This window comes from Pelodiscus sinensis, chromosome 12 (assembly GCF_049634645.1).
Source record: "Pelodiscus sinensis isolate JC-2024 chromosome 12, ASM4963464v1, whole genome shotgun sequence".
Classification (NCBI taxonomy): Eukaryota; Metazoa; Chordata; order Testudines; family Trionychidae; genus Pelodiscus; species Pelodiscus sinensis.
In genome coordinates, this window is record NC_134722.1 from 11,268,688 (window position 1) to 11,285,992 (window position 17,305).

A 17,305-nucleotide genomic window follows, 5' to 3' on the forward strand; every position below is an offset into this window, starting at 1 on the left:
AACTGGATCTGGCCCAAAGGCTGGTATTAGCCCACTTGTGATATACAGCTCTTTAAAATGCTTCCCTTTTTTTCTTCTGCTGCATGAAAATGTGACAGGAAAACAGGAGTGTAAAATCATAAAAAACTGTCAAAGGGACCTAGGATAAAGTGGAACACCTGATAGTACAAAATGATTAGTTTCAAATTAATTGTGTTCTCTTTTTAACCTTCTATTTAAAAAGAGAAAGGGGAATCACTGGAAATTTCATTTGAAATAATCAATTTTGGCGGTTTAGTATCAGTAATCATGTGCAAGAGATCCCGATAACTTTGAAAGTGAATTTTGAACTACGTTTCACTACTGGAAAAAAAACAACTCAGAAAACAACCAAAAAAAAAAAAAAAGGATTTAGGCATGAAAGGGTAATTAACAAGTCTACAAACCATTAACATTTTATTTGGTTAGTTTATTAAACACCTTCAAGACAATTAATTTTGGTCTGTACCCTTCTAAAAATATTTCAAGTTTTGAACGAACCTCCAGTACATAAAGCAAAGATTACTTTTCCATACACAAATTTCAGATCAAAATACAACACTCTGTTTTCTGACATTTATAAAACCCGGTCAATACAAACTACATTAAAAAAGATAAAACACTTTCACTGATCCTTGGTACAATATTACAGCACAATTTGCACATTGGCAACTAACTCCCAAGAGCACAATTCACGTTCTTTAAAAAGGGAACCTCCCCTTAGTTACCCAACATTATACTCAACATGTAAACAAAGTAAGTGCTACTTAAATCCAGGAAAGTTTTTGTATCCCTTTTCGCATCATTAAAACATGTAAACCATAAAGCAATTATGCAAGAAAGTTTGCTGATCAGACTCAATTAATTGTTCCACATTAGAACTGCAAAATTATGCATGGTTACTCCAGGAAAATAAACTGATGGTGGTGGACCAGAGTGTGTTTTGGGAGATTTTATGATAAGAAGTAAATTCAGCAACATATTAATCCTAATAATATATTATAAAGCTCTCAATCACATCCTTACCAAATTATTTAAGGGTACATCTTGAAAAATTAGCAATTTCAACACATGAAAGACATTCAAGTATACAGTCTTCTTTTAACTGTTAATACAATTTATTCCATTGCAAAACCCATTTTTTCAGCACGTCACAAAGTGCCATTAAAAATTGCACATTTTTTAAATATACGAGAATACACACTAGCAAGACATGAATTATGTTCATTCATAACAATTCCTAAGAGCTTGGACTTTTTCTAACCTATGAAAGATATGGAATATCTTAAGCAAAAATACAGATAAAATATAATTATAATGAAAAATGGAAGTGTAGGTTGGCAGACATTCACCTGGAAGTCCTTAAGTAACAAACATAACCATAATGATTTGGAGAAAAGAAACTAAATGTCAGAATAATGACACGATATAAAAGGGATCTGATTTTTGCCAACTGTATACCTTTTGTTATAAAAGTTGTGCAATTCATATTGTTGCCTGAAGTTTTCAAAACCAGTCTCTATTTTTCCCTGTATTAGTTCTACAATAGCCTAATTTTATTTAGTATTTAATTGCAATTTCAATTACTTCATAGCTTCCATGAATACTAAAAGGAACTTGTGCATCAGTTAACCAAAAATATACATGTAATTGGATTGGTTTGTATAGTGTTCCGCCTAAGCTGCATGGCAGCACAGCTTCCCAAGTGATTAATCAGTCCCACCCCAGTCAGTCAACTTCATGCACAGAGCCCTGAGTCTGACTAGGTGGGGCTGATTAATCACCCGTGAAGCTGTGCTGCTGCACAGTTTAGAGGGAACACTGAGGCTATGTCTACACTGGCACCCTCTTCCGGAAATGCTTAAAACAGAACAGTTTTCCGTTATAAGTATTTCCGGAAAAAGCGCGTCTACATTGGCAGGATGCTTTACCGGAAAAGCACTTTTTCCGGAAAAGCATCCGTGGCCAATGTAGACGCGTTTTTCCGGAAAAAAGCCCTGATCGTCATTTTCGCGATCAGGGCTTTTTTGCGGAAAAGACTACTGTGCTGTCTACACTGGCCCTTTTCCGGAACAGTTTTTCCGGAAAAGGACTTTTGCCCAAACGGGAGCAGCATAGTTTTTCCGGAAAAAACACTTGACAATTTTACAGTAGATCATCATTGCTTTTCCGGAAAAGCAAGCGGCCAGTGTAGACAGCTGGCAAGTTATTCCGGAAAAGCAGCTGCTTTTCCGGAGTAAGTGGCCCAGTGTAGAGACAGCCTGATTGTAATCTAATTTTTTCAGCACATCTCCTCTGATTCTGAGAACTGGGATACAATAAGAAATCTGGAACTTTTCACCTTCATGACCATTACTGCAGCAATGGTATAATGAAGGAAAGTTGTATAATGCACAAATAGAATATTTTTTTCTAATTAGCACTCAAATGTAAAAACTGTAGAATGGAAAGAAAATACAACAACTTGCTAACTTTGGTCAAATATGACTGAATTACTGCTCTTCTCAACACATAAAATGTTCCAGAATTCTGTCCACATTGCTAGGATTATTCCCTTAAAGCTACAAGTCCATGCTATAACTCACTATTACTGACACTATGAAAAATACATTACAGGGGTTCAGGGAGTGGACAAGGGAGGGAATTAATTGTATAGGGTTAGCTAACAGCTTTGTAGTAACTGAATGGAATGGAAGGAGGAAAAATTATGGGAAAAATTCATGATATATTTAAAAAAACCACTCCTCTTAATTTCTAACACAAAACAGTAAATATATTTGAAAAATGCATAAAAACTCATCAATACAAAAATCCCCACTAAAATTACACAGCTAATCAATTTTAATCTAAATACGTTATGTGCTTTTCCTATAAAGGCCACTTTAACAAAGTACAAAAATTGTACATTTCCCAAAATAACATTTCTTAATTTAAAAAGATTGAATATGGAAGCATAAGAAACTCCCAATCTGCTAACAGTGTGGACTGGCTATTTCTAAGAAAGAAAAAGATTTCCTAGAATCTAATTTTTTCAGTAAAAAAAAAAAAAACCAAGAGACTTGCAGATTTTGTTCTAATTGCTTTGTTCTATAGAAGAATTTGGGTTTAGGACTGAAGTGAAACCAACAAGACATTTAATTTCAGCTAAACAGAGTGGGTTAGACATATTTTACAGTGTGGCATGCCAGCTTGGAGATATGTACAAGTAAACAAAGGCTAACCTGAATTTTAAAAAGGGGCAAAAATAGCATTGTGGATTAAGAAAGAGGCTTGGGGTGAGGTAAAAAATTTGTTCAGTAAACCAAAAAGTTCACTTAGAAATTAATATAGAGGTGGTATGTGAATGCAGGCAAGAGTGATAACTGAATAAATGCAGAGAATAATTTACTAGTAGCATGTACAATCAGAGGCAAAAGCTCCCTATTTTTAATGGTGCTGACCAAAGAATGAGTGAAAGGGGACAAACACCACATAACAAAACTAACTTTACTAGATGACACAACAGGGAAAGAATTCGGGGTATCTAGCAAGACTCCAGAGCATGCAGGATCCATCTCAATTTGGATGGAAGTGGCAAAAACAAGAGTGGTAGAAATAATCCAATTTAGGCTGGATTTTTGGTATCTAACTTCCTTAGGCTCTTTTCAAAAGGCCCAGCTGTAAGTATTTCTGAAAATACCGGAGGCACCAATGAATGACATAAGGAGATAATTCACCTGGAAGGATCCAGTAAGCTACAATGGTCCCAATATACCATCAGCATAAAGCAAAGTTAATGGAATGCATTCACTCTAACTGGTGACAGATCTACCTCCATATACAGAAGCTCTACTTCAACAGGAAGAAGTTAGGGCAATAATAAGCGACTGACTAGCGGGACACACATTTAAACGCTAAACAAATCAGAGACAATACTGGAGTAGTTTATTTGAATGGGAGATGCTTGGATACTAGAGTCCATCAAAAGCTCTCCTAATCTAAGGTCAGAATGGTATAAAAAGATAAGTATTTGTGTAAATAAGTAAATGGTTTTATTTAAAAAAGAAAAAAATCCAAGCCAAAAATATGCTGTTATAAAAACTTAGCGCCTATACAGAAAGTTTCATCTTCGAAGAGATTTAACTGTTAAACACACCCATTTTAAAGATGGAGTCTGGGGAGACATTAACCAGACAAATCCAAGCCCACTTCTATAGCCACAGCAGACCTCTTGTGCAAGGTAGCGGTTGTGTTAGGGATGATGGGTGGAGGACAGAGGATGAGAAAGAGGACTGCATTTGGAAAAGCCACACAACATGTGCATCTATGCTGCAAAAGGCTTATCTGCATGATGATCCATGTGGGACTGCTCAGGGTGCTTAGTTGCACAGATCCTCCTAGAGACCCAAAGAAAGGTTATGTGTAACTCAAGAAAGCTTCTTTTTCACCAATGGAAGTTTGTCCAGTAAGATACAACTTCACCCACTTGGGGTCTCTAATATCTGGGGCCAACATGGCTACAACTACACAGCAAAAAACACATCAAGGTTCAATGTAGGGATTACAATGGATTCAGGAGCAAGACCAAACCTAGTAAAAAGCAAGAGAGTTTTTTTATTCTTATTCTTTAGTCCAACCCAAAAGGATCCATGATACTGCATTAACCTGGTTTAAAGGAGGAAATCCTGAAGTCAGAGTATGAAGGAAAACGGTTACTTTTCTTTTGAAGGCATTAAAATAATCTCAAATAGCCAGACCACAAGCAAAAATAAAATTTAAAAAAAAATCATGTGAAGTGTTAAATCAATTAAACCACAAAATGTACACATTCCTATAGTTCTTTTCTATATACTTTGTGAAGAATTTAGCTGTCAAATTCCTCCTAAGGTTTATTACAATATTTGCAATACTGCCTTGTAGTAAGACTTCCATGTCCTTCATTCCTAAATTTCCATCATCTTCAGTCTACATGGCAAAACTGCATACGAGGACAGTTACGCACTCCGCCACAGGTCTCAGACAGCAGAGTTGAATTAACCGCAGAACCAAACCACTGACTGCTTGCCAGTTCACAAACCAAAGGGAGCCCTAGTCTTATTCTAATTTTGTTCAGAAAACGTTTTAATTTGTTGAGATTTGCATTTTGCTGTAGTGTTACAGAAAACATTTCATGGGTCTTTCATGAAAATGGAATGTTTTTTGCATCTCATTTTCACACAAAACATCTTTTTCTGAGCAAAAATTCCAAAAATGGTAGCCTTCTTAATGTCATAATTTTGAGCTTAAAGAATGATCAACCTTCTCAATGAAGCATGTAAACCAAACATGATGGGGTGACATGGACTCTTATATCCCATTTTTTTCTTGCCCTGCTACATAGAAAATGATGAGAACCCATTACCACCAACATTCACAGAGAGCTGCAGGAGATCCTGGCCTTCCAGAGGTTATGTCTACACTGCAGCAGGGAAACATTCCCAGCTTGGGCAGATACACACATATATACTAACTTTGCTTGAGTCAACATGCTAAAAATGGCAACCCAGCCACACACATACAGTGTCTCAGGCTAGCCACCAAAGTACAACCACTGTGTCTAAGATCCTGGGTATGTACTAGGACAGAGCAGCAAGAGGGAGGAGGAAGAAAGAGACAATGCTATGTGTAACCATGAATGTTAACCATTTACATGTTTACACTGTCACATCCCAGCTGCTACAGTGGCCCTTTGTAGGTCACCACACCAAATGCAACTTGGGTCAGCTCTGAGGCTAGGCTGTGCCTCAGTACTGGCCTGGCACCTAGAAAAACCAGGGAATCCCAAAGACAGGAATCCTCGTTGTGAGCAGGATGCATGGGGCAACAGTCAGCCAGTCCTGAGGAACTGGTTCAAGAACTATGAATATAAGGATGTACTGGGTAGCCCCTATGGGCCCAATGCCATGTTCCTCAATTAGTGACTAATCAGTATACTCCACTGGCAGTCTGGAGAGCTCCTTGTTGTATGCTCAGTGTATGTCTACACTGCTAGATCAAAACTAACTCAAGTAAAGAATGCAATGAAGCCATGGCAGGTCATCAAGTATGCATCTATAAGTCCTGGGTGGATAAGGCAAAATCATTCTGCCAGAGCCTTTGCTACCACAAATCTACCTAGATTAAAGCTAGTTGCAGTCACACCTTCTGAGAGCAAAGTAGACATACCATTTGCAGGAATATGCATAGTCACTACAATTTTAGTGTAACAGAGTTAAATTCAACGGAGCTGCAATTATAAATGAATATTTTTAGGAAAGCTCTCTTTGTAAAGTGTTTCATATTTTTATTTTACAAAAAGAACAGAAGACTATTTCTTAAAAAACATTTCATTTGCATCTTTAAAGCCCTTACACGTTAAGAAGCTGTACAGAACTGAAGATAATTGTGTACAAGCACTGCATAGTCAAGAAAAAAAAAAACACCTAACTTGTTCAATTTATGCAAGGCATTTTGTTATTGATGTTAAGAAATCAGAAATGTGTCACCTTTAAGAAAGAATAAATTGATCTCTTCATTCAAATTGTACAGAACTGGGATACCTGGAGGGGCCAAAATCATGCTCTCAAATCTGGAAGATGGTTATCAGTTTGGAGAGTCTGCTCTCCTGAAATAGTCAGTTTGGGATTCCACACAAAAAGGGCATCATCAAAAACTCAATGACGTCAATAGGAATTTTTCCCATTTACTTCAAAGGAGGAGATTTAATCAAGTCCACACAAAGAGCAGAATATAGGGTAGGAACAGAAAGAAGTTTGCTCATATGGTCTAGTTCACATATAAGTGCAAATATTTTAATATATTAAAGTACTTTCCTATTTGAAGCCATAAGGAACATACGTTTTTGACCGCTTCTTGCATTTACAAGGATAAAAGTTTAGTTACTTTCAAGTAATTGTCTTGAAGCAGCTGCAGAACCCGTGTGCCTGCCAGTGAAGGAGCGCATTGCTAAAGGAAAGGAGGGAAAACCAGCCTTAAGGATGTCAATATTCCACCTTGCTTCCCGTTTGTCAAAGGATAGAATGCTATCTTAAAAAAATAAAAAATCCGCAATTCTGCAAAGTGCAAAAAATAAAAGTCACTGAGGTAGCTGGGTATAAGGCTTAATACCGTTAAAAAAAAAAAATCAAAAGACTTGGATCAGGACAAATTATTAAAAAGACAATAAAATCCCGCTACAAATAAAACAAGTATGGGGAAGCATGCTACACATGTTCTATCCATAGATTGATCATAGGTATTCAGGTGAACTGTAACTCATACATGTTGTAATTATGTTTGATAGAAAGCAAGGCTGAACTGAAAATGCACAACCGAATTATTAAGCTAAAGGCAATGCATAGCATAGAAGGAAGTACAGAGCTAGTGGCAAAATGCTAGTGTATGGAAAAGCAGAGCTGTTTGCAGCATATTCCATGCATATTCATGGATCAGTATTGGGCAGGAGTGGTAACAGAAACAAGGTCCTGGAAAGGAGGAAAATGGAGAGGGTAGGAAGTTGTTACGTAGCAGGCCCTCCATAAGAATAGCGAGCTCTGAGACTCTCTGATTCCATAAGGCAAGGGTGGGGAAGCTTTTTTGGGTCAGGGGCCACTGAACAACAGAAAAAACAGTCAGGGCCCACACACGAGACGTGGCCTCCAAGTGAGAAGGAGAAAGACATGCTCCACATTTTCCTCCCACGCCAGAGCCTCGGGGGGTCCAGCCTAGTAGATTGTGTGCTCCAGCCCTATGGGGGAGCAATGGGGAGGGAGGGCTAGAGTGCCAGCACGGGCTCCCCAATGTGGGGGGGGGGGAGGAGGAGAGGGGAGGCTGAGCATCGGGGGGCCAGATCCAGGTAAGCCAGACGCTTCATCTGGCCCCTAGGCCTAAGGTTTCCCAACCCTGCCATATGGTTTTGAAAGCTGCCCCTCTGGATTTCTAACCAGAATCTGCAAATCCTCTGCCCCATGATTAGACAATTGGACATTAAAACTGTCAAGTAAGCTCTAGGCCCAAATTACTAGCTGTGCTGAAAAATGGGTGCAGTTGAGAAGAGAGTCTGAATTAAGCCAGTTCCAGATGGTTTTCTGCCTGGTCACGCCCTTAGAGGCCATCATGGCAGCTCAGGGTTACTGGAGCACTGCATCATTCTAGCCATGGTTTCAATACCAGAAGCTGCAAAGAAGGCAGCACTTACACCTGAATTTACCCCTTTGCCCCAGAAGACTGTTGCCCACAAGACTATAATGGTCTGGGTATTTCCCTCCTCAGTCTCATATTTAATATTAATGATGTATTTTAAAAGCCCACTACCAATACTATGCAAGATCTGAATCAAATGCAGTTAAGTATCAATTCTTAACAGCATTGCTGTATATAATATGATACAGTCAATGAGAAACATTTCTCTAGTGTTAAATCTTCAGGCACAAGGAGCAAAACGACTATGTTTTGGAATCTCAGGGGGAAAAAACACAGCTGTACTTTAGCCTTTTTTTTTTGGTCCCCAAATAAGTCTGAGATTTATTTCAGAAGGTGACCTAGAAATTATTCTTTATATGTGATCTAGCCTTCAACTAAAAAGTTAACACTAAAGCATTTGTTTACATGACTTCATTTCTTGATTTCTTTTTAAAATTATCTGATACCTTAACAAGAGCTTTAACGAATGCTACCTTACTATAACTTGATTACTGTACCAGATGTCCTCCTTTGTGCCCCTGCTGGCTCTTAGTCAATATACAGTCTTCAGGGAGCTAATACATTTTTTGTTCCAAATTTTGGGGAACAGTCTTAATTGTCGGTAAAGCATTTATAGTTTACAAGCTTGTTCTAACAACAAAAGGCTGAAATTTCTCTGCTATAACGCTACATTTTTTTAAACTCAAACGTTAATACAAGCAATGAGCGACACAGATTCTAGCTTAAAGGTAAGTAGTAAACTATCTTCTCCTATTGTGCGCCATGAATAAATTAATCAAAACAAACAGATGCTGCCTAGCTGGAGCTCTCAAATACATGAATTCAGTAAAGAGAGATAAACTAGGAACAGCCAATGATATGTTGTAGCCTACTACCTATTGCACATTAAGACCCAGATTTTCAAAGGTCTTTGATTTTAAAGGTGTAATTTTGTGCATAAAAATTGTTTTTAGTTTGCCATTATTTAAATGCAGGTGTTTATGTGCATGCACAAGATTACACCACCAACAAAAAAAGAAAGACAGAGGTGGGACCTTGCTGAAAAAATATATCAGGGCCCCAAACTGGCTTTAAATAAAATACAGCTTTAAAAAAAACATTAAAATTAGCACTGATATGGAGCGGAAAGAGAAAATCAAATTTACAAGTGACTACTATGTATAGAGTAATTGGAAAAAAAAGCATTTACGTTTTCATAACTGATCACTGAAGTAACTCTTTAGGTAAGAGTTTCTAGTAGAGATAACAATAAGAAAGTTTCCTTTCATCAAAAAGGGTCTCAAGAGAGTCTTATTTCATTATTAAATGAGAAGGCCATACTTAGCTGATGGCATAACTCATTTACTCTGAGTCACTCTGACAGATGTATATAGTATTCACATGTTCACTCTGCTTGGAATTGAATAAAAAAATGACACTATGCACAAGATATAAGCTGTTGTGTTGAAAAGTTCCAGCCTTCCAGTTTAGTTTTAAAGCATTACAGCATGGTCTTTCATCAGGTGACTTCCAAATATTAGGTAAATTTCTCCCCTAGTTTTAAACATTTATAAGTAGCATACAAGCTACTAAAAATAACCTATTTTAAGGGCTGCCAAGAAAATTTAAGGATTCAAATCACTGAAAAAAATTTAAACTACCTCACCTGTTGGTAATGCCTTCTGTATTAATACATTTTAGTCCCTATTTCACCTAAAGAGAGAAATGTGTCTCTTTAATTAGGCACTTGGAAAGGTGTTCGCTAGTCTTAAAGCATATATTAATATACATTTTATTTTAAACCCAATAATTAGTTCAACTTAAGTTAAGAAATGTCATCTGCCAGTTTGCCAAACTCAGAAGGGCTGCTATCTTTTGACAGCATTTAGTAAGTATTGTCTGTAAACAAGTGGTTCTTCCTAGAGTGATGAAAAAAAATACAGGACTATGTAGCACTTTAAAGACTAACAAGATGGTTTATTCGGTGATGAGCTTTCGTGGGCCAGACCCACTTCCTCAGATCAAATAGTGGAAGAAAATTGTCACAACCATATAGCTCATCACCTAATAAACCATCTTGTTAGTCTTTAAAGTGCTACATAGGCCTGTTTTTTGTTTCAGCTACACCAGACTAACACGGCTACATTTCTATCACTTTCCTAGAGCGATGACATTTAACATGGCACCCTATAGTGGTTTTGGAGGTAGGTTGTGTATGCAAAAGGCCCAACCTACCAAGAGACCTTAGAACACCTGCTTGTGCATTCTGAAGTAAAGTGTATTATTTATTTAGGCCCTGTGGACAAAATCCTATAGGAAGCCAAGTGCTATCTTCAGGTCAATGGACACTGAGGGCAGTAAGAACTTCATAAGATTTGGTAAGTGATGTCAGTAGGGCTGCCACTCCTCCAGGACGGTCTTGGATTCTTCAGGAATTAAAGATTATTTTGTAATTAAGATTATATCACGTGATGAAACCACCAGGAATATGTCCAACCTATGCTGGCAACTCTACATGTAAGACTTAAAGGAAACATGGTGTCTCAAAATACATCTATATTTTCCTTTACAATGTAGCATGCTAATGAAACATGGACCCTAGATGGTAGAGAAAGCTTTTACTTACATTAATAAGCAAGAATACAAGAGCTTGGTGAACATTTTAAAAGTTACAATACTAATGTGTCTGTCTAGAGCTGAACACATGCCACCAGTTCAACATCAGCATGAACATCCTGAAATTAACCAAGGATCAGTACATTCTAATTTTCAAATTAATTTACAAACCCCAGAGACAGAATTTATACAAGCAGTTCAGGAACCAAATAAAGTTAAGAGAACCCCAGACAGAATGTTTAATATGTCAAGAACAGAAAATATCCTAAACCAAAAGCAACACCACAAAACTCCTTGAAAAGTGACTTTGGGAGTGGTACAAAAATGCACATTGGTTACTATCTGAGGAACTGTAACCTATGAATACTTCTGCGCCCTGGTTATATTCACATTTGCTGTGACTTAACCTGAGACACAACTTTCCTTCTGCAGGCGAGATTAGTTAAAATGAATTGCACTTTATCTAAATATTGTCAGCTGCCATTTTTATTTACATGCATGTCACTAGTGTCCCAATAAAGAACAAAGTGACCATTTGCATCACGTGGAGTGATGTTTCAAGGCAGTAATTGAAAACAACACAGACCTGCAGAACAGTATTAAAAAAATAAAGATTTACAGTGTTTAAGTAGCATTAATTTACCCCCCCATCACTATTTTTTTTTAAACACAGTGAATTTGAAACATCCCTGTACTGCAACAGAAAAGTAGTGTATTATATGTATATACTGAGAAAAACCAAAGTTTGGCACTTATAACAGCTTTCTTTTTGTTATTGCATATTGAACCATGTATGGCAAATACATAATACCATAAACAATCACTCTGTACAGACTGTATATTTATGGAACTACTAAATTGATAAACTTGCACTTAAAACATAAAAATTCACTTTTGTACTATTGTGCAATTGCCAAAACATGCAAGCACAAGAAATATTTGGAGGAAGAAGTACTAGTACTTAACTCCTTTGAAAAAGTTACTAACACCCCTAATAGAAAATAAAACTGTGGGATTTTTTGGAAGGGGAATCCAATTCAGAAAGATAAAGTCAAGAGCTGCAGTAGCTTTGGGGACTATCCACCTTTTATTTTCAGTGGTAGCTCTGACGCATAAGAGTGTCTGAATGTGCTTTTGAGTATTATGATTGCACAGACACACAGGACAAAGTTTGTCTGCAGTGATTAATAAATAGCTTTTCAGATTGAGATTAACTTCCAGATTCATCTAGTTTTCTTGTAAACTTTAAAGAGAGCTTCAGGGCTACTGCAAGTCACTTGGCTGCGGACAGCAAAATTGACGTGGAACTGTCAGGATGAATCACGTGCAAATAGCTGTTGCTGGTAAAATATTAAAAGGAGAAATGACTTGTTTTGCTACAGTTAAGCAGAGGACTCAAATTAGTGCTGTATAAAGGGTACACAAGCAAAGAAATCTAATCTAGCTCTGGGTGTTCAAGCAGGCCAAAATTTCCCATGTGGTTATACAATGTGTAGAAAGAGACCTGAATTTCCAGGCTTAAATGGCGAGAAACTAATTACTACACTGATTGTAAGGAACAGAAAAGGTGCTAGGTGTGTCTTTCTTTAGCCTTTGCCAGAGTTCTCACAGCAAAACTTTAGCAGAAATTGTGCACTGGTCCAATTATGTCTGTTTTTGAACATACCCCCTACCCCTGTGGCAAAGAAGCCACAGGCTTCACACTTAAAACAGGAATAGGACAGTGCCCACTAAGATTAAGGCTGAAGAACCATTAACCCCTTTTTATTTCATTCATTTACTTTAATAACTTTCCAGAACATTCCACATTTTACCCTGAAGTTCTCAGTTCTAGGCCTCTACCCTAAGGCAATTTTTTTGGTGAAGTGAACAAAATCCTAATGTATTAATTTTAAAATTCAACTGAAGGAAAAGAAACAAACCTCCACTATTCCCATTTTCAATTTTTTTAAAGACAGGGATAAAACAAAAATGGCTGAGTTGTGAAACAGTTGAACAATTCTCACCGAGGCCTCTGAGTTTACAAAATATACTTTTGATTAAACACATGACCATTTAAAAACTGCATACTAACCATGCATGATAGATATTTTCCTTAGTATATGCACTATGCACACAGGAAATTAGTTAGCTCTGCACTTAAAAGTCCTCTGTCAAATCCAACAGAGTACTTTAGCTATGCAAGACCATTATTTTATTTTATTTTATTTTATTTTTCAAGAAAATGCAAAAACGACTCTGTTAATACTGCTTTACCCTGTTAAATGCATTCTAACATTTAACAGTTTTACCATAGAACGTGGCCAAAGCACAAAGAATTTGGATTTAAATATATTTTGTGCATTTACTGCAGTCTCTTGCTGGGCACTGAATGCTATTAGCTCTCACTATTGTCAGTTTTCAGGAGGTACTTCTTGCAAGATATTAAATAAAAGATTTCATAAGCATCCAAGGCCTGATCTACTCTAGAGCGGAAGGTCAACTTAAGATTCCCAACTCCAGCTACATTATGTAGTCAGAGTCGACGTATCTTAAATTGCCATCCACACAGTGTGAGGTCAATGGGAGCAAATGCTCTCGTCCACTTCTCTTACTCCCAGGGCCGGACTGAGGCATGCGGGGCAGCTGCCCAGGGCGCCAACCGATGGGGAGCACCTGACGACAGCTGTAAGGGGCGTAAGGCGTCCCTTACAGATTCCATCAGGCACTGCGCGCCTGGCTCCCGCAGCACCATTCCCCGCACGGCCACGAGGACCTGCATCGCCCGACATGTGTGCCAGCAGTGCTGGCCGGGCTGGAATGGGCAGCGCATGCGCCGTGTGCCCCAGGGGCAGGCCCGCACACCCTGGGGGGTGGGTGGGCCTGCGCATGTGCCGTGCACCCAGGGGCGGCGCCACATGCCCAGGCCCAGGGCGCCAAAAGGGCTCAGGCCGGCCCTGCTTACTCCTCATGAGTAGCAGGAATACCGGCACCAACGGGCGCACCCTCTGAGTTCAAATTAGCATGTCTTCACTAGACCCGCTCAATCGAACCTCGGAAGATCGACCGTGGCAGCATCAATCTTCTGCACAGTGTAGACATGGCCTAAGTTACTTAGGAGCAATGATGCCTATAAGCTGAGTCCTTGGGGGCCACCCAGGAGAGATTCCAATGCCACCCAGCTGCCAGTAGCACGTGTTTCTATCAGTGGTGCACATCTGCACATGCTTTGGGGCATACATTTTATTCCGCACATGGATAGAAAAAGTTACAGTGAACATTGCTTAAGAACCTAAATTCCATTTTCAAAAGTGACAAATACTTATGCTCTTTGGACATAATGCATGTCTACACGCAGCCACTATAGTAATATAGCTCTGGCTGCTATAATGCCCTAGGACTTGTCTACATTACCCCCTGCTCTGTTGATCTAATCTATGCGACTTCTGCTATGCAAATAGTGTAGCTGAAGGCAACGTACTTACCATGGCACTTTGTGCGTTGTAAGGTTGGTGAGGGCTGCTCTCCTGGTGATGCTGGATACTCTTCTTACTCTTCTCATCATGGAGTACCAGCGTCAACAGGAGAGTGCTTAGACCAATTTATCATGTTTAAGCAAATGCAATAAATCGAAGGCCAGTGGATCCATTGCTACAGCGTCAATTCCCCATGTAGTGGAGACAAGCCCCTGGTGTGGATGCTTTCCATATGAAAAGAAGGGATTTCTCAGTCAATGCAGTTAATCCATTTCTTTCAGAGGCATTAGGTAGATCAGCAGAAAAGTATTCTGTTGACCTAGTTGCGCCTACATCTGGGGTTAGCTCATCTTAACTATGTTATATTGGGCGCATCATTTTATAACACTGAGCAATGCAGCTAGGTAGATCTAATTTTTAAATGGAGACCAGGCCTTAGGCTACCAGGGGTCTAAATCACTTTTAAAAACAGAACTTATGTGCTTCTGACATTTCAAACTTTAGCCTTTAAAATGTAAGAAGTTGTAACCTTTACAAAACTTTCCACAAAAAAAATCTGAAGATGGAAACAGTAGTTTACACTTTTGTAATAAAGCATCATATAAAACAAACCTAAAGACAAATATTAAATCAAGTAAATTTCTATCGCAATATGTAAAAAAAACTATTTAAAATATAATGATTAAAAATAGCTTACTTTATACAGTTTAGATTCTGCTGCACTTCAGTATTACAAAAATCAGTGGACTAAATTATGCCTGTTATTGAATTAACTGGATGATTTCTGTCAACAATACAGAACCCTGATGAAAATTATTAAGTCTTAGAATGTTTCATTAAGGAAAATTTAGATAGCTGAACACTAGCTATTTTGTTCCAGTTGTGGCCTGTATTTGAGAAAGTTATCTAAGATGGATCAAAGGAGTTGATCTGGAGTTACATGAGTATAAATGAGGGCAAAACTGGGGCCACTGATTTTTAATTGAGGTCCTTCAAAATTTCAGAGTGGAAAGAAGAGTGTCTTGTAACAATACCAGCAACATGAAAAAGTATTAGAAATCTTTTTTTGCAACGGGCAGAGATAGGGATAAGTTTCAACTGCATTTCGCGCTCCATTTCTTCTTCTTTTTTTTTTTTTTTTTTAAAAGAAATAGTGTATCGCAAGTCCAAAAATGAAATTAAGTGATGAGGTAAAGTATATTCTACCAGCAGATCTTTCCTATTAACGTAACCATTAAGTATTACTTTCGGTGCGAACACAACTTAAAAGGAAAAGGCCGTAAGACACATTGTTCACTACAACTACATTGTAAAACAAGTTTTCAAAACCCAACAGCAGTAATCAAGACTCTGTATCTTAGCACACAGATCATTAGCAAACCAGCTTCTGATCCCAGTATAAGTTGCCTGTACAATTTCCTTTAAAACAGGAACCTGAAATCAAGTTTTCCACAACACATATATATCCTTTTAATGCCCCACCTTTCCTTCTTCCCTTTTGCACAATACACCCGCTGAGGGGTTCAAACTTGCTGTGATTTTTAAGTCATCCGAAGGGAAAAGGAATGCTATTTCTCTCTAAAAATCAACTCAAGCACTGCATTTCCTTTACCAGCTACAGTGATAAATTCTACGCCTCAGTCCTTCCCTTTACTTCAGCAATTGCAGCTTTGGAAATCCACATCAAGAATGCATGCTGGCCTGCCAATGCACTAAAACTTCACACCATTTGAATGACACAGAGGAGAAAAAACAGTTTACTCATTTACAATATATTGTAACTCTTTGTTCCATTTTAAATATATTTAAAAGATCCTTAGGAATGAAAACATCAGACATGAATGAAAAACATATGTACACCTCCACCCTTTTAGGCACAGACCTTAACTAGTGAGAAGGACTAGAAATAAAGGTGCAATAACCAACATCTCCCTCCAACCAATTCAGATACAGAACAGTCTTTCAATATACCAGAGAGGTTGATTTTCATACAGCATATTTGTGTATTAAAGCTATCCAACTGAAGATAGCAAACTGATTCTTATCAATTCCCCTCAGGGGAAATGCACCTTTTTTTTTTTTTTTTTTTTAAATACAATTCCTTCCTGCTTCAGACACAAGGAACTCCTTCATTAGTAGTTTAATTTTCTAGACTGGACTGAAGGTGTTCTTGTGGTCATGGTACTTTTTTCATTTTAATATACAGCTCCCCCAAACAAGAGCTAAGACTCAAGTTTTTAAGCATTTTAAAACAAACAAAAACAGTTACCATACCAAAGCACAGCATGTAATATAAGTTTCAGTTGCAATAGCTTTGTTTTTCCTTATATAAAGCCATGTTATGGTGAACTGTGTTGGGTTCTTCCCATCTCCTCCATTTTCAGAGGACTAGTCATGGGGAAGGAACACGAATACGGAACAATCCTTGTTGAAGCTGCAGTCGGAAAAGCTTGCAATTTGCAATCCGCAAGGCTGCACAGCCAGTGCGGCGAAGGTCTGATGGAAATAATGGCTTTGTATGGTGCCAAGTTCCTGTGCTCCTTTTAAACTCTCTAACGTAGTCATAATTGGTACCTAAAGTTAAAAACAAAACAAAAATAAAAACAAAAACCTTGCACACACTTTTACAATATAAGTCTAATGAAGCTAATATATTTCCAGACTGAATGGCAGTACAAAAACTATTCTGCCAACCTATTCATAAGTTGATCTGAGCAGTTTTAGAAAGACAGATAGAAAGGAAGAAGAGCTGAGATAAACCTGTATTAAAAAGAACAAAAACAAAGGAAACAACAACAACAAATTTGGGACCTTTTTACCTCTCTTATTTTCTGAAATTTCATTTACACATAGGTACATAGGAAAGTAAGTTAAAAATCTTTCAAGAGCCATTACAGAGGCAGGTGACATGAAGAGTAATTAGTTTAAAACATTCAGTACAGGCAATGCCAATTTTAGAAGCCACAATGTTGCAGGATTTCAACACACCAGGGGGCTGGGTTCTTTGCTAGAAGATGGAGCACTGCATGTGAAAGAAA

The 17,305-nt window shown here is 38.0% G+C and overlaps 1 protein-coding gene across 1 annotated transcript in view; it reads right to left on the reverse strand.

Moving 5' to 3' along the window:
- Nucleotides 1-422: 422 nt before the first annotated feature.
- Nucleotides 423-17,305, reverse strand: part of GAN (gigaxonin) — a 66,031-nt gene continuing 49,148 nt past the window's right edge. The window contains exon 11 of the mRNA XM_075940001.1: nucleotides 423-16,841. Coding sequence (XP_075796116.1) covers nucleotides 16,660-16,841 — 182 coding nt within the window. The 3' untranslated portion in view covers nucleotides 423-16,659. The remainder of the gene's footprint in view (nucleotides 16,842-17,305) is intronic.